The sequence below is a fragment of the Athene cunicularia genome (assembly GCF_003259725.1).
Source record: "Athene cunicularia isolate RWA chromosome 3 unlocalized genomic scaffold, athCun1 chr3_part1, whole genome shotgun sequence".
Lineage (NCBI taxonomy): Eukaryota > Metazoa > Chordata > Aves > Strigiformes > Strigidae > Athene > Athene cunicularia.
In genome coordinates, this window is record NW_020799097.1 from 23,595,927 (window position 1) to 23,619,484 (window position 23,558).

The following is a 23,558-nucleotide window of genomic DNA, read 5'->3' on the forward strand; positions in this document are numbered from 1 at the left end:
GGGGTGTGACTGCTGGCCAATGGTAGTATGCCACACTGGAAGAACAACAATTTTCAAACACATTAAAAAGAATTAAAGAAAAATAAAACAACTTCTATTCATCCACTGTGGATACAAAATGAAATAATGCCTTTACACTACAGAAAAACAGGTTCAGGTTATATATACTAGGAAAAACTTTGCAAAGGAGAAAAAAGGTAAATTACTGAAACAGAATACTCAGGAAGGTCTTAAAGATTAGGTTAAATGATCATCACTCAGGGATGCTTAGAAGATGTCTTGAAGTAACCTTCAGCAATATTTTCTAGAAATTGTTTGCTGTCAATTCAAATAAATTAAAATAATTTCATAATCACATATAACCATGATTCTTATATTTGCACATTTCTACTCCTTCCTTCTTTAAAATAAACTGAATTTTATTTGATTGAAAAATTAAAGTGATTTTCCAATTCAGAATCTGGAAAGCATATATTATTAATTAGTTCAAGATTCTAAATTAACTCTCAAAATTTTTATGTATAGTATTATAGCAATTAATAATTTTATGTCCTAATCAGTATTTCAAGTCAGGCTTTGTTAGTTATTGCTTTGATCCAGTACACAGATAGAGGTAGATCAATGCAAATGAGAGGCCATGTCACATGGTAGAGGAGTCTGCACTACATTGGCTAGTTCTGACAGGAAGCAAAAATGAAGACTAAAAGACTCCTATCCAGCTTAATTTCCTACACTAGCAGTATTTTATGAAATAGTTTTTGCTTTTATTACTTTATAAGCTATATTAAAATAAATTACAATTGGTCATTGTAATTTTTACTATGAAAATGGAGAACATGAAGCTGAATTAATAATTATAGTTCAGATTTTTTAAAGATAAATAAGGGGGGGATTTATTAAACAAATTTATATATATATATATATATATATTTACCAGAATTCAATACAGTTCATTTAATAGTATCTCATAATATACATTTTTAGGGCAGAGTATAATTACAAAAGTATCTATTTCAGTCACTCTTAGATAAGGATTGCTTTCTGCCATTTGACTTCTCAGCTCCCTTGATTTTGATAATCAAAAGCAGAAAGGCAGCTCTTCAGTATCCTTTTTAAAATTTTCTTTAAGTGCTATGCTTTATTTTAAAATAGTTATTTATGCACAGCCTTCTAGTACTTAAAGGGGCCTACAGGAAAGATGGGAAGGGACTCATTATGAGAGAGTGTAGTGACAGGATGAGGGGTAATGTTTTTAAACTGAAAGAGGGTAGATTTAGATTAGGTGCAAGAAAGAAATTCTTCACTGTGAGGGTGGGGAGGCACGGGAATAGGTTGCCCAGAGACATTGTGGATGCCCCATACCTGGCAGTGTTCAAGGCCAGGTTGGACGGGGCTTTGAGCAACCTGGTCTAGTGGAAGGTGTCCCTGCCCATGGCAGCGGGGTTGGAACTAGATGATCTTTAAAGGTACCTTCCAACCCAAACCATTCTATGATTGTATATAAACCAATGTATGCGTGTACAGGAACACTAGTTGCTTTGAGTTTGGCATCCTGTTTATTACTCTTCAGTAAATACACTGAAAAAAACACAGATTTTAAGCTTTCATTTCTAAATATTTACCAATAAAAAGTGGAGTTTTGCAAATGAAAATGCCTTTCCATATATACAGTCAATTGTAAGAAGCAATTAAATGTTTTAGCAGTTATAAAGTCCTTTGGGTATTTGTTCTTTTTCTCTTGACACTGTGAAGTTTTATTATTTTAATAAAGTCAATATACTTCAAAAAGAGAAATTACATTCTTTGTCTGAAATCTGTTAAACAGAGGTGAAATGAAGTATTTTTTAAATAAAAAACCACTATTTTTTTTATTATAATTTATCCAATTCAATGTAAAGTATTAATTTCAAAACATATTGTCATGGTACCACAAACACAAGTCTCAAATTTGTTTTCAGTATTCCCAAGTTGTCACATTTGATGCATTTAAATTAAATACAACAGTACTTTGCATATGATTATAATGAGGAGTTAAGCATTATAAAACGATGAATGGTTAGTTCATTTCAGTTGTTTGCTTCCATCTGGAATCTGTCAAATTGTTAATAGAAGTAGAACTGTAGGAATGTTCTAAAATAAGCTGCTTCCTTTGTAACACAACCACTTGGCACTTTTTGCACTCTAACCAGTGATGCTCCTGTCTTATCAAAATTGAGTATTTCCCCCTCAGTGGGTAAGGGCTGAACCTCCTGCCACTAGAAGAAATAGTAGTGGGGCAGAGAAGGGGGAGAGAGTGGATAAGGAAGGGGTTCTGGAGACACACTTATTGCTCTTCATGGTGTTATAGAAAGTAGAGAAGAAGGATAAAAGCAAGTTCTGCTGCTTCTGGGAGCAGGTCTTGCTATCAGGAGTCATTTCGCACAAGGTGACCACAGCAGGAGTGATAGCTTTTTGGAGCTCTGGTGTACTCAAAATAGGCAGCATAGCTGCATCTGGTTCAATGCTCTGTCTACTCCCCTAATAACTAATTCAATCATTTATCTACAGGTAAAACCAACTCTGACCCTCTGTCACATAAGCAGAATTTCACACTTGCAAAATGTTTGTTTGCATGCTGAACTGACAGAAAGATAAATTGTCATTGTTTTACTACATCATAAAAATGCTGTGCATTCTCCATTTCCAGCCATGCTTACTGTGAAACGTTTCAGTGTCTCCAGAGCCTTGCACTATGTCCCTCCCCATCCTAACAAGCCTCTCAGTTTTCTTCTGCTTTGTGGCAATGTGTCTGAATGTTTGGTGTGGAATGTATTGGGTTAAGATTTGACTTCTTGTTAACTTTTTCAGGCCTCCTTTCTGATATCAGTACAACAATCTCTCTGTTAAGTGTGCATATATTTAATTGTATAAAACCAAAATTCAGAACAATCAGTCTATCCACCCATCCATGTATGTGTACATCTGTATATACAGGTGGACCATACAGGTGGACAGGTTCCCTCCAAATACTTCAAACACAAATTAACTTCAAATAACTTAGTAGTTTCTAGGGAGCAAGAAGAATTTATTATGTCATTTGAAAACAAACAAAAAACCAGGTCTGTTTAGCTCATGTTAGAAGCAAGTACTTCTGTTAGCATTTGCTTTTCCCCTCTAGCAATAACCTTTCTAGAAACTACTGAAAATTTCAAGACTGAGTAGCTCTTATTTGCAAGTTAACGTAAAGAAAAAAAGATGTACAATGCCCAGGTCACACCCAGGTGAGCGACCAGTTACGTCAGGGCTGGTGCAATGTTCAGTGTACTAAAGCACCTCAAAATCTATGCTTACCTGTCACACTTCAACCACTTTTATTCTTAGTGTTTTACCTCAGTCCTCTACTGTCTCTTCTTTTCTTAGCTGCTGCTGAATCTTGTTCTGCTACACTGTGAGATTATTCTCACTGCTGCTTTAGCTACTAATCATAAAAACAGTTTTGACATTCTGGCACTGTTGCTGTTACAGTCTATCTATTTATTTGTTGTTTGCTTCTCCCCCAGAAACTGGGATTGGAAAGAAATATTCCTGCTGCTACTAATTTCTTGAGGCTGCTATCAGCTTTTAAGTAGTGTCCATACAAAATACATTAGCAGAGCCAGTTTCACTAAATAGCAAGTACTTTCATGTTCTGAAGTAAAGTTAGCTGAAGTAAACTGACTGAAATGGCATATCATCTTTGGACAGCGGAAGAACTACAGTCCCTTATCCAAGTATTTTGAAGCTCCCAGTTTCCCATATGATTGTAAAATGATAAAGAATGGTGTTGGAAATTTTCTGACTTGAGGAACTGTCAACATGCTTCTTAGGTCAATGATTAGATGAGACTGCCAGGTTCCAGCTGGGAGATGTGCATTCAGAAAGTGAAAAATACATAACCATAATTGTCTCTATTATCTTGCACAGCAGAAAAGTATTCTTCTTTCAAAGAACAGGTAATCAATGCAAGTGGAAAAGCCTTTTACTACCTAGAAACTGAGATGCAGTTTTAGTTGCTCTTTAATGTGCCACATATGTTACTGGAATTCGTTTCTTATCAAAACCAGTAAATTTAAAGTTTATAGCAATCCTTTAAAACATCTATACACCTATTTACCTTTAAGATTTATGTATTATTCATGTTAAAAGGATGCAAATTCACTGCATGCAGAAAAGAATCTGGAGACTGCATTACAGTCAGACATTGAGTTTATTTCCATACACTGGAAAATCCCTAAATTTAATGCACAAGCATTTATCATTTAGTGATCTGTTTCTGGCATTGAACATAGTGCTGAGAAAAACATTTAGACACCCTAAATCAAAGGTAGCAAAAGAGAAGTCCCTAAAAAGTGGGATTCATAACAAAAAACATGCTGAGTGGCTTGTGTCTATAATATCCAATCGGAAACACTGGGGAAAGCTATGCCATGGAAATCTTAATTCTCCAGCTCAGATACATACAGAATTAACAAAGCAACTGAAAACAAGGCTGTGTTGTCTAGGGCTATGGGGGTCAAAAACATTTGTGAATGGTTATCTAGTCTAGTACTCTATGACAACCCAAAATTATACTTGACCGATGTTCATCTAATTTTGAAAGTGGAAAGACCTCCAATGATGAAAATTTCACATTCTCCACAGGAAATCTATTCCAGTGTTTCACTAGTCCTTCTGAGAAAAGAAGAAATAAAATAAAGATTTGGAACTCCTGAACTCTGCTACTTACCTCATATTTTTATTTTAAGACTGGCTGCTAAGAGGGATTTTTTTGCCATAATAACATTTATCAGAAAGGTAAAAGCCTCAAGATTAATTCCATGCCCAAACACATAGAACAGCTAATTTTATAAAGAAGCAATTTGCAGTCCCAGACTCACGGCACTTGTGCAATCTGCAAATAGGTATTTTCAAAACAATTCCCTAAAAATTTCCATTAGTCTTCCACCCCAGGACAGACATGGAACCCAGTTATGGTTCTGGAATAACCTTTGTTCGGCAGAGCAAAACGTGCAAGGATATCTAACTCCACAACGTGGTTCTACTCACTTCAGCAAGCACAGAGGTACCAATAACAGCAGTACTTGGAATCAGGATTTTAAGCAGGAAGTGCCAGCAATGGGTATATTTTTAACATGACTCCATCACAGGTTTTTAATCTTTCCCAAGTACTCACAAGCCAGACCTTCTTTCTTTAAGTAGGTACCTCCAATTTTCTTTTATAAACCTACTAGGGTTTATAAAACCTACTCAAAAACTGGTGAGGACCAGTCAGGTGTTCCTCAAGACTAATGAGTGGCAGAAAATTGGGAAGAACAAAGTCAAATTCAGAGTCCTGTATATGAAGAACAGGTGGGATAAAGAGGGGTATTTGCTCATGCCTCTCAGAGGAACACAGCTACTCTGTTACAGCCTCACTGCTACCATGTCTCAGTCTCCAGATACTTGCAATGCAGCACTCCTGATCCATTTTGACCTTGACAACTTGCTTCCAGTTTTTTATTCTAACTGATCCTCTGAACAAGCTCTCCTCTCCTCTCCTCTCCTCTCCTCTCCTCTCCTCCCCTGAGTCTCGGCCTTCTTTTCCTACTCTCCCTCAGCATGGGGATTTGAACATGATCTAAGCAGTGGCTAAGATGACATATGTGGTTGCCAGGATCATTACTGGGACCTATACTACTTTCTTTCAGCAGTTATCTACTGCTGTTGTAAAAGCATTGCTGTTTTCTCTGCTTATAAATATTCTGAAATGTAGCATGACTCATGTTTGTATTTTTCCTTCACAAATGAAATAAAAGCAATATCAGTAAGTTCTAATTTCCTAGATAGGAGTCAAGTTCTTTGTACATCATCCATGACATTATTACATGTATCTGCACTTGATAAGACAGGAATTGAAAAATATCTTCTGACCCTACCAGATTAGCCCATATTATAGATGTGTTCCTATTAAAACTGATACTTTTATATTAAATATACAAAAACCCCCTCCTCTTTTTTGATAATATAATAAAATTTTATTTCAAACATTAATTCTCACACAGTCAAGTTATTAATTACAAATGCAACCCTGCAGGACTGTTTTTATATAAATTTCAGACTTAATCAAAGGCATGTTTAATTGGAAATGTCCTATAATGAAATCCATGAGCTGGATCAAATGTGTAATTTTAATTAATTTGCAAAGAGAAGGCATGTATTTTGATAACAGATACTTAATAAATTTAGAAACACCTTCCATTTTAGAGTTTATTGAAAAATATATGCTTCATCCAGACATGCAAATTGGAATAAATGTGTCAGAGCTGTAAAAGTGACATATTATAATTGATGAATCATACATTAAAAAGAAATTTCTAGTAAAGATTAAACTTACTCCCTATTTCCAAAATCTTTTTTCCCCTACTGCTAACAGAAATCTACATATCCACATATCTATATATTACTTTCAGTGACTCTTTGTCCCCTGGTTATCCACGATTAAGCCCTGGGACCTCAGGTGAAGTCCTGCACACATCTGCATAGTTTGTTTTTTTTTTTTTTCCCACTTCCTGTGAATTATCCCATTCTGCCTTTAAAGCTAGGACTTCTTTCCTGAAGTGTTCAAAGAACTGTTTCCTCTATTATTCAGAACTCTTCACACACCTCATTATGTTTAGATATTGTTTACAAAGCTAGAATGGCAAAATGGCAAGCCTTTCTCTGCCATTGGTATTAAAATGTGAACTTAAAAAGTAAAAACTAGAAATGTAAAAGAAAATCACTTAAAAAACAGGCTAGCTAAAAAAAAATGAGACAAGCTAAGAAAAAAAGGATCACTTTTTTTAAGAATTCTGAAGTGCTTGAACATCATATTTTCATCATACATACTTCTGTTATTTGGTCAAACAATAATGGTACTACTAGCAGCAGGATATTAGCTATAAGCAGTAGAAAGATAAAGGGTAAATTTGTATGTAATTGCTGACAGCTGAGGAATCATGAGATCTTAGATTCTGGAGAAAAGTATGATATAGCGTCTCCTAAAGTTTATGGCCCCAATTCCTCCAGCCTAACAAGTACACATGAAATATTGTCTATCCTCACACATTCAAAGTATTTGATCCCCAGAGTAAGATGCCAAAATTTCAGTGCCTGTTAAAAAAGACACCTACTGGCTAGTCAGCAGAATAGTTCCCAAAGTTTCACTGACAGTATTTAGATTAACTACAACAGTTTGGGCAGATGGGGATTGACTTGTTTCCTTTTCCATTGTCTACAGCTACCTGAGACCTTCGTAGGTCTTCAAGACATTCTGCAGTTCTACTGGATATAACATAAGAGCTTATGCCTTTCTAGACTGGTAGATGGAGGACAGGTAATATATCTCAGAGCTCCTCAAATGACACTCGACTTCTATGTTTAAACAAATTAATCAAAACATTAGCTTACATACAGATGCCTGAATTTAGTCTTGAACAGAATTGCATCCTCCACTTTCTTGCTCTTCTGGTCAAGCTGTAGCCTATCACCATCCGAGGTTCTTTAGTGCAAAGTGTCTCTGAGATTTCAGTACCTATGGCAGCACCTAAACCACATTTCAAGTAAGACCAAAAGCAGCACTTGTCCCTAAATTCACCTCATGCCCAGCTCATACATGGGTTCTCCAATTATTTGGTGACCTTCAGGACGGTCAAACAGCATCATATCCCATAACACATAACACATTATGGCATATGGGATTAGAAGGCATCTTGTAGTCTGGAAGCACAGATACACAGATCCTGTTTGCGGAACACTGGCAGCCTGAGGTTCTCACTGGACAGGTAGGGGTGTAGTCATATGGCCCATCTAGGCATGAAAATGCTCATCCCAAAGAAAAACTTAGCTACCAAATCACTTTATATAAAAGATGTGAACTGTACACCTTCAAGTTCTTCAACTGTAGCAACATTTCTGCAGTTGTTTACTTGTCTTGCAAATAACACACCCTCAACAGAACAATAAGCATCATGCCAAATTTCAGTTGGCCTTTATTTATTTTTTTAAAAAAAGGTGCAAAATAGAACTTCCATATTATGAAGTTTCTTAGAAATATCTTAATCATTCTTAATTAGAATTTCAAGCAAAATACTTTTCTTGAAGAAGACATGAAGCACTGCTGTTAATGTCTTACAAAATTAGGAACAACTAAACACAGGTTTTAATCAAAGAAGTTCCCACAAGTTTTAAATATGAATGTTACTAACATTTGTTCCCATAAACAAAGCAGACTAGAAGCAGACACAAATTAAAACATATTAGAATAAGCCATATATGATAACCATGATAAAAGCTGGTGCAGGCTCTGGAGCACAGGTCGAATGAGGAGCAGCTGAGAGAACCGGGGTTGTTTAGTGTGGAGAAGAGGAGGCTGAGGGGAGACCTCATCGCCCTCTACAGCTACCTGAAAGGAGGTTGCAGAGAGCTGGGGATGAGTCTCTGTAATGAAGTTACAAGTGATAGGACAAGAGGTAATGGCCTCAAGTTGCACCAGACAAGGTTTCGACTGGATATTAGGAAGCATTTCTTTACAGAACTGGTTGTTGGGTGTTGGAATGGGCTGCCCAGGGAGGTGGTGGAGTCCCCATCCCTGGAGGTGTTTAAGAGTTGGGTTGACACAGCGCTTGGGGATCTGGTGTAGTTGGGAACTGTCAGTGTTAGGTTAAAGGTTGGACTAGGTGATCTTCAAGGTCTTTTCCAACCTAGATGATTCTGTGATTCTGTGAATTTGCAGTGTTTCTCCTCTCCCCCACATTCCTGATCTGATTTGATGTACATCTTAGTCTCCATCAAGTATTTACTGAATAATGTGTGAAAAAGCATTTATAACTAAAACCAATTGTATTTAACTATTTTGTACTACTTATGTTATCCTCCTGTAGTTGTGTCTGGCTTTTCATGCAGTGAAAATTATAAATATTTGAGAAATATTAACTACTCTTAACAAATGGCTGGAACAAGCTAAATAGACTCTGGCTAAATCCAGGATATATTAAAAAAAAAAAAAAAAAAAAAAAAAAAAAAAAAAAAAAAGTTCCAAATGATGTCTTTAAAGCACTGTTTATAAAGTGATGTTCTGAAATAATCAAATTAATACCAGAAAACTACCCAATTGTTATAAAATGTTCTGTAATACAACATTAGTATGAGCTGTGGAATGTTTAGAGATATGTAGTTTACTAAATAAGAAAGTACTGATAGAATTTTTCATTTGTTCTGTATTTGACTGCATTAATTTACTTTTTAATACTTCAGCTCTGCACACATCAAGTACACAAGTCAGTATGTATTTGGATAAACTCATTATGTCAATGTGTTCTCAATATACATCAGTATTGACAAAGCTTTTGTTTTGTAAAATATACTTAGCAATGAAACTGTAGAAGCATACTCAACAAGAAAACATCTTACCTTGGCAGATTGGCACAGGAGAATCCCACTGATACATGCCATTCTGGTGACGTCTACACGTAGCATTATTGTGACCAATCATTCTATACCCAGGCTTGCAATAATAGCGAACTTTACTTCCAGCAGGACCACCTGTTTTATTTACAATTCCACCGTTCCTCAAGATAGGGTTTAAGCTGCAATAGGGAGCTAAATGCCAAAAAAGGGGACATCATTAAAACCACATAAACCACACTTAATTTACAAAGTTTACATTCTTTATGATGTGCAGACTTTGAATACCACTAAAATTAGTACAGAATACTTTACATTACTTCTGAAATCCTCAGAGAAGATTCATACTTCTTATTCAGAAATATCATGAAGTTCAAAAACATGATCACAAACCAGTTTATGTTACCATACATGACAAAGATACAGTCAGGAAAATACAGATTGTTCAGTAAGCTGACTCACACTTCACAAGCAGTCTACTTCAAATTTGATAAATTTATAAATATAAAACTGTTCTTTGAGCTACACAATATACAAAACTAATTATGAACATTTTTATTAAAAGAATCCAGTGCACTTGGACACCTAAGTAAAAAAATAAACATTTTGACAAACACGTTAAAAATTTGTATGACAAAGTACAATAGACTGATTAATCAGGTGCTTTTTTTTCTGATTGAAATTCATATAATTTTTATGTACATTCCCCCAAAGATATTACATGACAACTGTATTTTATTTTTTTTTTAGGAAAAGGATGTAAAAAGTGAATCTAACTTTTAAAATGAGGAATTTACACTACATCTGAAGTAAAACAGAATGGACTTGCTTAAATCTAAGTTTTGAAATTAAAGTAAACCTTGTTAAACCTTAATCACTACTACTACAAATATTGTTCACTGAGGTTTTCCTGTGATCCTCAAGAACTTGTGACATATAGATGAAATGTTTAGACATGTGCTGAGGAATTTTAAAAAGTACAAAATTTATAACTGTGTCAAAAAGTGAGTAATGAAGACCATTTTTTTTAAAAACAAGGTTGCAATCTGGTACATAAGGATGGGGTATCATTACTCAAACCAGACCCAGGTCAAGCATATTTGCCATATGATGCCCTATAGCACACTAATAGTCTTTCCTTTGCTAGTAACAGGTCACAGACTTTGTACTGAGTTTACAAGTCAAGACTAAGGTTTGTCAGTTTGTGTTGTCTCAACTTTTTCTGGCCTGCCTGCAGCTTTGCTTTTATTTTGTTTAGCTTTAACAAGTTTTTTTCTTCTGATCAGGTGAATATGCCTAATTTGTTTTACTTTTTAATTATGGGTTGTTTTTTGTTTGTTTCTGTTTTTTTTTAAATTATTTTAATGGTACAAACATAGTTCTATATAGGTACTTGGAACAAGTAATTATTCTGTATAGAAGAAGATATTTAGGACTCTATCATGGTGATGTGTAAACAAAAACAGGCCTGTTATAACAGCAGAGGTGGGGACACAAGATACAGTGTAGAAGGGTATGGGCATGTTACAATATGGGCAAAAATGGTTTTCAGACGCAAGTAAAAGAGAAAAGAAATAACAACTACAAGTAAAATGGACTATATATAGTAGAATCATGTGTAACTTGGACTTGATAAACAGCAGGGTATAAAAATGTGTTAGCCAACAAAAATGATCCAAAGCGGATCCTAGAGTGTGGAAGAAATCACCAGTATGACACTTCCTGTTGAAAGACAGGATCTAACAATTCTAACCGTACTTTTTTTTTTTTTTTTTTTTCTGAAAAGTAAGTATCTTTAAATTCTTTTTTTTCTATAACCATTTAATCTGGACTAGTAATTCTTTTATTAAACTGGTAATATTTCAGTTATACTAACAATATATTCTTGGCTAGACATATAAAGAGTAGATTTTTAACCCATAACAAGATTTTGAGCATAACAGGTTATACTTTGTGTTCTGATTACCAGGGAATTGATTGCTATTTTTTTAGCTGTGCTTAATTTCAACAATATACACTATATATGAATATCCAAAAAGATCAGCTTTAAAATGGCAAGAAACATGGGACATTTGAGCTGCCAAGTTACACAAAATGATGTCAAAATACTGAAAATTTCATGGGGGGCCACAGGAGAAATCTATCAGTCATAATTGTGGCTTGTGTTGTAACAATTGACACCTAAAGCCCAAAGGCATAGTTAAAGTTCTCCAGTGAAATAAGTGGTTTTCAGAAAAAATCAAGCAAAAAAATCTTTGAACTAAGAAGAAATTGATAGAACAAGAGAAAAACAAAACAGCAATATGGCCCAGAATTTACTTCAACATCACTTTGGCAAATATACTTAGTTCCTAATGGCTATTATTACAAATCTCCTATAGAAATCCATATCCTCCTTCCACAGCTAATTTGATGACTCCTGTATATCTGCTTTCAAGCATTACTTCAGCCTACTGTTACTACTGCTTATTTTTCCTGCCAACCCACATCTCACTGTGTGAGTGACAGCAGCTGCATGGGGCTGGAGGAAATAGGGAAGAAGAGATCTGGGAACTGAGATGTCTTGGTAAAGTTTTGTGGTCATCTGACATTGTGAAAGTTAAAGGCAAGGGTTCAAGTGTGAAAATAAAAATGAAAAAGGTTCAAGTGTGAGATGTGTTTGACTGGTTAAGAAGGCTATAACTGGAGAAAAGAGAGAAAGAGTATTTGACACAAACGTACTCGATTTAAGAGCCCATGGCAAGAACAGTCATTGCAGATTATGCAACAACAGGAGAAACAGGAAGGGAGGGATTGGAGGCTAAGAGGCAGTGATGGAAACGAGACAAAAAGAAGTACACAGATATTAGAAGTGACATCAATCAAAAGGATGGATGTATCAGAGACTGAGATTATGTTCAGAATAAAAGGTGATGCACGGAAAACATATGTATGATTCAGGGAAATAAACTGGAAAGAAAAATATACAAAATCAATTGGAATTGACTAATGGGAGACAGAGAAGGAGAAGATCATGGACTGAAGCAAGGAAGAAGGGGGATAATGAATTATGAGTGACATTGTAAAGAGGAAGCAAGGGAAATTAAGGTGGGAAATTAATAGGGAGAGAAAGATTAAAAATATCTGGATAAAAAACTATCTTATATTGTCTACCAGAGAACCACTAAGATAGACTGTGATCTGTAGGGAGTGGTGGAACAAGGATGGAGATCAGACAGAAAGGTTGGGGAGCACAGCTAGGCTGGCTTGGCAGACTTATTTTGAACAGAAGGAGTGTGAGATTTGGGACAAACTAGGTATGGTGAATGGGACTACATGAAGTGAGTTGAATTCCCTGAAGTACAATGAATAGTTCAACAGAGGTCAGTACAGAAGGGATCCCACATGAAGAGGGGCTATGCCCACAGATTATACCAAATTTTATAATTCAATGACATTTAACAGTATCTCTGAAACCCATAATGTGCATTTTGTGATGTAAATCATATAAGTTTGGATAACATATTTAAACCAGTTATTTAACATAGATCAGATACACCTCCTACTCTTACAGAAATGTTTATTAATGACATTTTATAGTAGTGGCAGTAGGCAGTTAGTATGTCAGAAGCTAGGAACAATGATGCAGGCAAGCAGTGCTTGTAATCTCTATTAATGTAAAAGCCCTAACAAAACTCATAGTATTTTGTGCAGCAAATGCAGCAAAATAGGAAAAGGTTGGTGCTTAAACAATTTATTACACCTAAGATATACACAGCATGAAAAGAAGCAAAGCTTTTGAAACAAATGATCTAAAATTCTGAAGACAGATTTTTATTTTACAACTCTGAAAAATCTTGTTGAAGACTCTGACACTTGTTGAGACAGTGAAGGAATATTGATAAGACTCCATACAGTTCCATTTGTAATCTACATTTTAAGTAATTTTTAATCTGTTCTTTAAACTGAAGTCCCTTCAGAGTCCAGGTGAAGCACAAAGAACACCTTCTAGGATCAGGAACTCAAATACTAACTGAAGAACCACATACAAGGCAATAAATAAAAAAATATCTGGAGTATAAGTAAATGCTTGAAGAATGTCAGACTGAAAACTACAGCCGCTGTCTGCTGAGTGAAAATTCTGGGTTTAAGCAGGAATCTCTACAGAGTGCGCATAAAATATTGCAGCCTTGTTATCAAGCAGCATTGGGATAAAATGCTGTTTTTTTTCCCAGACAGTTTCTAAGAGGGGATCTGTCCTGGAACTTCATGAGGCTTAGCTGATATAGGTGCAATGACATAGGAGTGTTCTCATCTAGGAATGACAATGTTTTACCACAAAATGTGATAAACTTCTATGAAGCTGTTCCAGTGACCTGAAGTAGCTTTACATTTGCAGATTTAATTTACTTTTCCAAATGACCTTGCATCTATATTCTTTCAAGGCCTCTTAATAACAGTGGTTTTTTGCAAGGCAGCATACCGAAAATTTTCAGCTCACTTATAATCACAACATTCATTTGTCACTTGCAACTGAAGACCAACAGGGTAATAACTGCCTAGCAAAATCACATATCACTAGTCAACTGATGTGTGGACAGCAGCACAGATAAACACTGATTTTGCATTTCCAGGACCATACTCTTCCTTTTATGAAGAGTATATTCTCTTAAGAGATGGAACATTTAAACCTTTATGTTGTTTGAGGCACTCTAAGGGAAGTTCAATTACATAACTCCCAATTCCAAATTGAAATTATTTGAAACTGGATGTCCAACCCCCCCCAGATGATTTTATAAATCTCAGTCTTATAGTGATAATATGACATTTTCTCTAAAATTCATTTTAGCAAAGATCTTAATATCCTGCAGTATCTTTGATCAATAGTCCAAAAACTTTTATGAAGAAATACTTAAAATTATTCACTGAAATAGTCCTATGTTTGAAATTATAGATAAGCAAAAAACCTTTCTTCAAATCTCATATTGCCTTTGTTTTCTTTATATGCTAGATTTTCTGTTGACAGATTAAAAGTCACAGCTTAGTCCACTGCTTCCTTCTACCTTTCCCTTTTGGATACTTACTTATATTCATCATCACATTACCAGGGGATCTTAGGTCCTTCAAAGGTGATGCTATTCTTTAAATATCCAGTGAGGCAAGAGATTTACTAGCATTCTCATATTAGATATTTTCACTTTAGAGATTAAGAAACCAGACACTCACTTAAGTAATTAGGTAATATCACACAAGAAAAGAAACATACCTCTTCTGATTACTAAAACATTTCCTTAATTAATGGACTGTACATTCCATATATTATTTTTTCACTTAAAAATATACAGAATCAAAAAGAACAAAACCAACCAACAAAAAACAAATTGGGCTGGCATTCTTTTTCTTTTGCAGTTTATCTTTAAATCTAACAAGTAAACAGTATGAAAACAGCAAGCTAAATTTGTGAAAGCCTATTCCATCTTTAGTGATACAATTGTGAATGTTTGCTTCTTCAGAAATTAAGTATCCGAATAAATAACCTGCTATTTATAGTACAGCTGTTCTTACTAATTTTCAACATATATAAATGATCCTGTTTATATTTCTCTTGACTCAAAGCACTGTATCAACCCCCATTGTGTGACTTTCCTGATGTATTTAATACAGCAAATCACCACCTAAAAGTTTAAGAACCACAGATGAAGAAATTATCCTGATTAACTTCTTCATACAATTCTCTTGTCACTTCTAACCAGCTACTGTAAAATGTAAAGACAAAACCAAACTAAACAATATCCTTTGCTTTCAATTTGAAATAGAGAGGAAACAGGAACAGTTGTTTCATATGTACAAAGTTTAAAATTAAGACAAAATGAATGGTGCAGAATTAAACTTCTTGCAATGACAGATGAGGTTACAAGAGCAGAATAAATGTATGGTGGCATGACCCTGGCTGGACAGCAGGTATCCACCAAAGCATCTCTATCACTCCCCTCCTCAGCCAGACAGTGGGGAGAAAATATAACAAAAGGCTTGTGGGTCATGACAAGGACAGGGAGAGATCACTCAGCAATTACCATCATAGGCAAAACAGACTCAAGTTGGGGATAATTAATTTATTTTATTACCAATCTAATCAGAGTATGATAAGGAGAAATAGAAACTAAATTTTAAAACATCTTCCTCCCAACTCTCCCTTCTTCCCGGACTAAACTTCACTCCCAATTTTCTCTACATCCTCCCCCACAGCAGCAGGAATGGGGGTTATGGTCAGTTCTTCACATGTTGTTTCTGCTATGCCTTCCTCCTCAGGGGGAGGAGTCCTCACATTCTTCCCCTATGCCAGTATGGGTCCCTCCTGCGGGACACAGTTCTCCATGAGCTTCTCCAATGTGGGTCCTTTCTACAAACAGCTCCATGTGGGTCCCTTCCACAGGGTGCAGTTCTTCAGCACGGGTCTTCCCTGGGGTCACCAGTCCTGCCAGCAAACCTGCTCTAGTGTGGGCTCCACTCTCCACAGGCCCAAGGGTCTTGCCAGGAGCCTGCTTCAGTGCAGGCTTCCCATGCCTTCACAGGCTGCAGGTGGGTCTCTGCCCATCCATTACCCTCCACTGGTGCAGGGCACAGCTGCCTCACCACGGGCTACACCATGGGGTGCAGGGGAATCTCTGCTCCGGTGCCTGGAGCACCTCCTCCCTCTCCTTCGCTGACCTCGGTGACCGCAGAGCTGTTGCTCTTACATATTCTCACATCAGCTGCAGTTGCACAGGGTTTTTTCCCTCGTCTTAAATATTTTGTCACAGAGGTGCTAGCACCGCCACTAATGGACTCAGCCTTGGCCAGTTGGTGGGTCCCTCTTGGACCCAGCTGGCATTGGATGCATCAGACAGAGGGGAAGCTTCTAGCAGCTTCACAAAGAAGCTTTCCATGTAGGCCCCTGCTACCAAAACCTTGCCCTGAAAACTCAATACATAAGGCAAAATAGAGATCTAGAGTGGGGTTTTTAATACATATATTTACAGTTCTATCAGCAGGCAATTACACATTAGCTAAGCAACCACTTGACTTATTTAGTCTTGAATGACTAACCAAAGTTAAACAAAAGCCACAAATGTTATAGAGACAATGTCAACTTGCAAAGGAGAGAGCTAAGTACCCCTCTGCTTCCCAAATCACCTTGCCTCCAGTGAGTCTACCAAGTACTGTAGTACACTTTCATTCCTTCCACCACTACTTAAAAAATATCATCACTTTGTTTTGCTTTTATGCTAACTTGCTTGGGTAGGAATGTGCATGAAGGATTATAAATTATTGAGGGAGAACAATGGCCAGAAGCATGTTCTGCAGGTGTCTTTCGAAGCAGTTTCAACTTTCATCTCTTAGAGACTGGTTTTCCTAGCCTGGGCTCAGCAAGTTCTATTTTCTGCACTCAGATCTTCCCCATCTGTAATAAACTGCACAGTTCTGGTGGAATCCAGCTGCACTAGGAAGTCAAGTTCAAGCTACGACACAACAAGCAAGCATTAAAAAAATTCAAAAAAGAAATTATTTAATCACAAAATACCTTTTCCTTATATTTTTGGTATCCATTTTAGTGATTTTACCATACTACTACCCTGTCAAAGAAAAAAGAGATTACTTCCCTAGAGCTGAAAAAAATTTTAACCGATTCTTCCCTGACTACTTTCACTATGTTATATAGATACTCACTAGATTAAGAAATAAATCATTCAATATCTAGGTGTTATTGCTGTTAGAAAATTTATTATTTAGATTAAAATCATGTTAGAGTCTCTATAATATATGAAAGCCCTTGAATGGATATTCCTCTGCTGTAATTCTATAGCTTTTATCTACTAAGATTAGCAAAAAGCCTTAAACCACAAGACAGAAAACATACAAGTAATGTTAGACAAATAACTTACACAAGTAAAGTCATATGCTCAAGAAAATATTAACCATTCCTCTGAAAGCTAACAACATTTTTTAAAAATCAAGAAAATTTGATTCTACAAATGAAATCTAGTTGTGACAGAACTACAGTTTGCAAAATTGTGTGCACAGGCATAGCTGGAGAAGGGGAGGGTTGTGGGAGGGCAGTAATACTTCTCAATAGGTTCTTCATTATGAGGAAGCCTGCTGGCTCAGTCACAGCTGCCACGGTATCAATAGCCTTTTTGGGATCTTGTATTTTTCCTACTTTCATGATGTTGCTTTCACTCATTAAGATTCAAATCCAATTGTTTATGCTGCCTCTCACTGTTACTCTTCTTTCATGCTGATTATTTCCATTGAATCTCATGTAAAATGTACAGAAGTTCAGAGAAAAATGCAGGCACTGACTGTTAGTGAAGCAGAAAAAGCAAAACAGTTGTTTGTTCCTAGAACATAGCTAAAAGCATTGCATCTCTCTCTCTCCAGTCCTCCAGTTTTATTATCAGTTGAGGCTAGTGCCATAATAATTGATCAATTGAGCCTAGCAATTAGACAGACCACTTCTCGACTACTGCAAAACATGTGTACACACAAAGGTATAAAATAATTTCCCATTCCTCAAAAATCAGTCTCTTTAATAATTTGATACTTACAAAATAAAACCTTTACATGAAGTCTATTGTTATAACCCTGATATTATTTCTTCAGCTTAAATTCATGAGAGAAGGCCCACTCCTTCACAGCCACACATCTGGGGGTTGTCATGTAACAGGTTCTCTTTATTCCTTCTTCCACAATCTCAGTCCATCTATTAGGTCCTGCAATTGTGTTTTCTCTATGAACAACTAAATGAATCTCCGGTATGCTTGAAAATATCTTCCACTGCCTCCACCCTTCAGTTTCAGTTTGTCTATAGCAATATTCCAAAGGCTTCTTGCAAGATGGAGATAATGCTTTTACTTTATTTATTTATTTATTTATTTATTTTTCTTGACTGCTCACACTTCTGCTTATAGTTTTAATGTCCCCGAAACGATTATCATTATTATGCTCTGAGTTCAGCCCTGATCTTGTGTTTTAGTAAGAAAAGAAACTTTCCAGAGTTTAGACAGGCAGTACATAGATAGTAGGAAAGGAGTGAGCTCTGTGAAAATGATCTCCCCACACAGCAGTTAGCATGACTAAATGAGACATACCTGGTGCTTGATAAAACTTTCTTCAAAAACATTCTTAGTATTCCTTTCTCTACTTAATTTATATTGACAATTATTAGACACCAAAATTAACACACACAACCTTTACATTGCTAATCACGTCCAAACACAGAAAAAGTAAATGTTAACAAAAGACAGTAATTATCACATCGCACACACACCCCCCACCCCCACCCCACTATTTACATCATATAAATGATCCCTAAAACAAGTCTTTTAGGAGCAATGTGTCTGGAGATGTATGTGTGAGAACTTCTTAAACAGGCTGCACACTGAGTGTCAATATGTCCTCACGTAGAATAGAATCCAGTATTTCAAGAGAATCATAGAATACCAGGCTGGAAGCGACCTCAAGGATTATCTGGTCCAAACTTTCTTGGCAAAAGCACAGTCTAGACAAGATGGCCCAGCACCCTGTCCAGATGAATCTTAAAAGTGTCCAGTGTTGGGGAATCAACCACTTCCCTGGGAAGATTATTCCAATGGCTGATAGTTCTCATTGTGAAAATTTTTCCTCTAGTGGCCAGTCAGAATCTCTCCAGGAGTAACTTGTAAACATTACCCCTCATCTTTTCCATGTGACTCGTTATAAAATAGGGAGTCTCCATCTTTGTAGCCGCTCTTTAAATACTGGAACATGGTGATAAGGTGTCATGCTGATAAGGTGTTCCCTAAACCTTCTCTTCTCAAGCCTGAACAAACCCTATTCTCTCAGCCTTTTCCTCATATATTTTCTTCTCAGTCCCTTGATCATCTTTGTGGCCCTTCTCTGGACCCTCTCCAGCCTGTCTACATCTTTTTTGTGTAGCTGGGACCAAAACAGTATTCTAGGTGTGGCCTGACAAACGCTGTGTAGAGTGGGGTAATGACTTCTTCAGCTCTGAGGGTGATATCCTTGTTGATGCAATTCAGCATCCTGTTGGCTTTCTTTGCTGCTGCAGCTCACTGTTCTCTCATATTGAGCTGCTTGTCCACCAGGACCCCCAGGTCACTGTCCACAGAGCTACTCCCCAGCCAGGTAGATCCCAGTCTGTGCTGCATCTCTGGATTATGTTTTCCCAGCTGCAAGACCTATACACTTGTCCCTGTTGAACTTCATAAGGTTCTTGTTAGTCCACTCTTCGAGCCTACCCTGGTCTTTCTGCAGGGTGGCTCTCCCTTCCAAAGTGTCCACTTCCCCACTCAGTTTGGTTGGTATCATCATCAAACTTCATCAGGGTACACTTGATCCTAATCATGAAGATCACTTATGTCGAAACATTAGTAAGAACAGCTGTACTATAAACAGCAGACTGTTCCCCACCAGACCACTTGTCTAGACTGTAATGCATCAGTTTCTCTAGAAAGAGACTGCGGGGAAGAGCATCAAAAGCCTTGAAGAAATCCAGGTAAGCAATGTCCACCACTCATCCCGCATCAACTGAGCAGATTTCTTTGTTGTAGAAGGCAATCAGGTTCGTTAGGCATGATTTGCCCTTGGTGAATCTGTGCTGGCTTTTCCCAATCACATGCTTCATTTGACTTGTGCTAGCTCCCCGAAGGATTCATTCCATAACTCCTAATCAAACTAGGGATTGAGTAAATTGATGGGCCATAATTCCTGGATCCTCCTTTAAGGCCTTCTGGCAGATGGGGGTGACATTAGCCTTCTTACAGTCTTCTGGAACATCCCCTGATCTCCACAACTTCTCATAGATTACGGAGAGCAGCCTCACAATGATATCAGCCAGCTCCCTTAATGTTCTAATCCATTGATTTGTAGGGGTGAAGCTCCTGTAATAGTTCACATATCAACTCTTCCTTCACTGACCGTGAGTCTGTGTTTGCACAAATCTGGATTTTTGTTCCCAAGGACTGAAATGTCAAATTATTTTCTCAAAGCTTGCCTCTGTGCCTTGAGTCATGGGGTGGTGTCAGTAGTGCCTCAACCATTCATCAAGAACCAGCTGTGGCCTTTGTAATTAATCTAATGAATGTCACCCAAGGTGAAACAGGAGTGTATTGAAGGTTGCATCCTCCCACTCCCTTCACCTGTATTGACAAACACCTTAGATAAGCCTCAAAGAGGTGGACTGAGTGAAACCAGGTGTTTCTCATCAAGCACAAGGACCACTGATCACTGACTCCATTGTATAAACCCAATACTTTGTGGCTCTATTGTATTCCTAATGACTTTTCCCCTTTGACATTGAACTGATAAGAGGTGAGAGTTTCTGCCCCAGAAGCCAATTATTGCTCAAGAAGCATGAAGTCAGAAAAAAACCTGTGGGAACAGAGGAAAAACTAAAGGCGAGCATATATGCTATTTGGCTGATAAAACAAATTTAAGAGGTGACCAAGAACTTTATTGTGTGTTCACCCACCACCAAAGAACTGAAGACCTAGAGGATGCTGATGGATCCATGGTGGTGACTATTTTTGTGACTCTATTCTAGATGCTTGCCTGATTTCTATCTTTTCCTTCCATTCTGTCCTATTGCTACCCCTCTTCACTTTTAATAATAAAAAATTGGTTTGAGTGTACAGCATTTGACCTTGTTTGTGTCTTAAAGGATCATACTGAAACCTCCCCTGACACTGGATCTGGAAAGGGTCCAATAGTGCTTGTAAAGACAGAGGTGAATAAAGTGTTGAGAACCTCTACCTCTTCACCATTGTTGGTGACTAATTCACCTCTACTGTTTAACAGCAGGCCAGTATTTTCCTTCTATTTCTGCTTGTTATTTACATACCTGAAGAATCCTTTCTTCTAGTTTTTGACATCTTTTGGTGATTCCAACTCAAACTGAGATTTTTCTCTTCTAACTGCATCTCTGTTCCCCAGGCTGTGTGCATTGGTACACATACACTTGAAGTGGCTGTTTTTCTGGTTCACATCTTGGGAGGCAGCTAAGAAACATTTTTCACTGCTCTGGTTGGCCCAGCTTATTCCCCAGTTGGTTGCAATGGCGTGAATGTTGTCAGTTTGGATCCCAGCCCCCCAAGTCTTTCAGTTTAAAGCCTGCCTCATAAAACTGGCCAGCCTGCTGCCAAAGATTCCCTTGCCTCTTCCAGGCAGGCAGATACCATCCATTCCTAACAGGCTATACGCATCGAAGACTGTCCTGTTGTCATAAAAGACAAAGTCCTCACAAAGACACGGGCCATGAAGCCAGAATTTGATTTGCACTATAGATCTATTTCTGGCTGCACCCTTTCTTCTCACTGGTAAAATGAAAGAAAAGATAACTCGGGCGGCAACACTTTTCGTTTGCACTCTCAGGGCTTTGTAGTCTTCCTTGATTCTGTCCAAGTTCCAGCTTGTGGTGTCATTCATGCCCAAATGAAAGAGTAGCAATCATAGATAGTAGTCTGTGCTTTTGACAAGTCGTGATTCCCTCGTAGCAATATCTTGGACCTTAGCTCCTGGAAGGCAGCATAACTCTCATAATGCCTTGTCAGGCTGGTAGATGGGCACCTCAGTGCCCCTAAACAGAGTCACCTACTATCAGCATTAATTGCTTGCTTTTGCGGTATCTACTGTAAGATGCTGGTACAGTTCCTCCTTTCAAACCTTGCTCATCTATAGCTGTTAAAGTTTCATATCTGGTTTTGGTTGTAATGCTGGAGTATGGGGACTGGTAACTGATATTTTTTCTTAATAAGGGAAATAATTTTTAACTCTATTGAGATAGACTACATATTTTCATGCCACCACAACATCAGATTCACATGTAGCTTGTTGAAGAAGTGATGGATTTTTCCCTCTGGTTTTCAATTTATTTGTATATGAAGAAAAGCATAGTAATAAGAGTTCTGAACTGCAACTCAAAGAAATTGTAAAACTAGTAAGTGTGTACTGAATTGCAGGCAGAGGACCCCATACCATTTCAGGATTAAAAATTCTCAATCTTGAACACTTCTGCGTAGCTCTAAGGGCTATCCCTTCCACTACATTTCAAATGTCTTGCTCTTGGTCTGGTAAGCAAGATAGCAGGTTGCAGAGAGAATTATTAATTGGAGAAGTATTCATCTAGAGATCTTTGGCAAACAGAAAAAAATGTAGTCTGAGTCCTGTGCTTACCTTGAACATGCGATAGAATGATTACGCATCCTCAAAATGGATTTTTTAAATAAATTATTTTCAGAGAAACAGACATTATATTCTAAAGTACTAATTTGATGCTAAATAGTATATGTACCCACAAAGTATAATTTAATAGAAATCATTAATAGTTACCTGAGTAACGGATCTTGAATCCTTTCTTGCTGGTTGCATGATCAGTTGACCAGCGAAGATACAGCTGATTCATTTTGCTTGTAAAGTTCAGTTGTCCAGTATGATTTCCACTTAAGGCAACCAGTAAAGGGCTTTGCCCAGAAGAACCTTCAGAGAGGAATAAAGAAACCTTTTAAGTTTTTAAGTACTACCAGTTTAAGAAATCCTTTCCATATTTTAAGTCAGCTCTGAATGTGAATATACAAGGAAAGAATAGGAAATAACCTGACACATTGCTACCAGTGAAATAATTAACTTATCTTTATTTAAACTATCTGGCCAGTTTTAGGTTTTCACTAGAGGGCACAATAAAAATCTTGGTACAAAAAAACTGAAATACCAAACGATGAATGGTTTTGGCATAAATACTTTTTTTTTTTTTAATCTATTTGGAACAATTACTTTGAATAAGGTTATGTTTCTACTCCTTGTCCTTTTGTATCTATTATTTATTTAAGCTCTTATCCAACTAGTGAGTGATAGCAAATCTATATATTCTTTGACATTATATAGCTTGTATAATTTTAAACAGCAACATATTGCATAGGGAACACATTAGCTAAAAAATGCTGTCACATGTAAGATCAACACAGTTTCACTGTGGAATACACATATGTAAATGTGCTATGAATTTACAATACATACTTCATTAGGACTTGGTTCTGTTAAAAGATAAGGTGTTTATTATAGTATCATTTTAGTGTAAAAGAAAAAAAGAAAAAAAAAAAAAAAAA

At 36.9% G+C, this 23,558-nt stretch overlaps 1 protein-coding gene across 1 annotated transcript in view; it reads right to left on the reverse strand.

The window, feature by feature from the left end:
• CSMD1 (CUB and Sushi multiple domains 1) overlaps window positions 1-23,558 on the reverse strand; it is a 1,016,265-nt gene that overhangs the window by 87,744 nt on the left and 904,963 nt on the right. The window contains exons 49-50 of the mRNA XM_026844050.1: window positions 22,786-22,932; window positions 9,448-9,636 (exon numbers count right to left, since the gene is read on the reverse strand). Of these exons, the coding sequence (XP_026699851.1) occupies window positions 9,448-9,636; window positions 22,786-22,932 (336 nt within the window). The remainder of the gene's footprint in view (window positions 1-9,447; window positions 9,637-22,785; window positions 22,933-23,558) is intronic.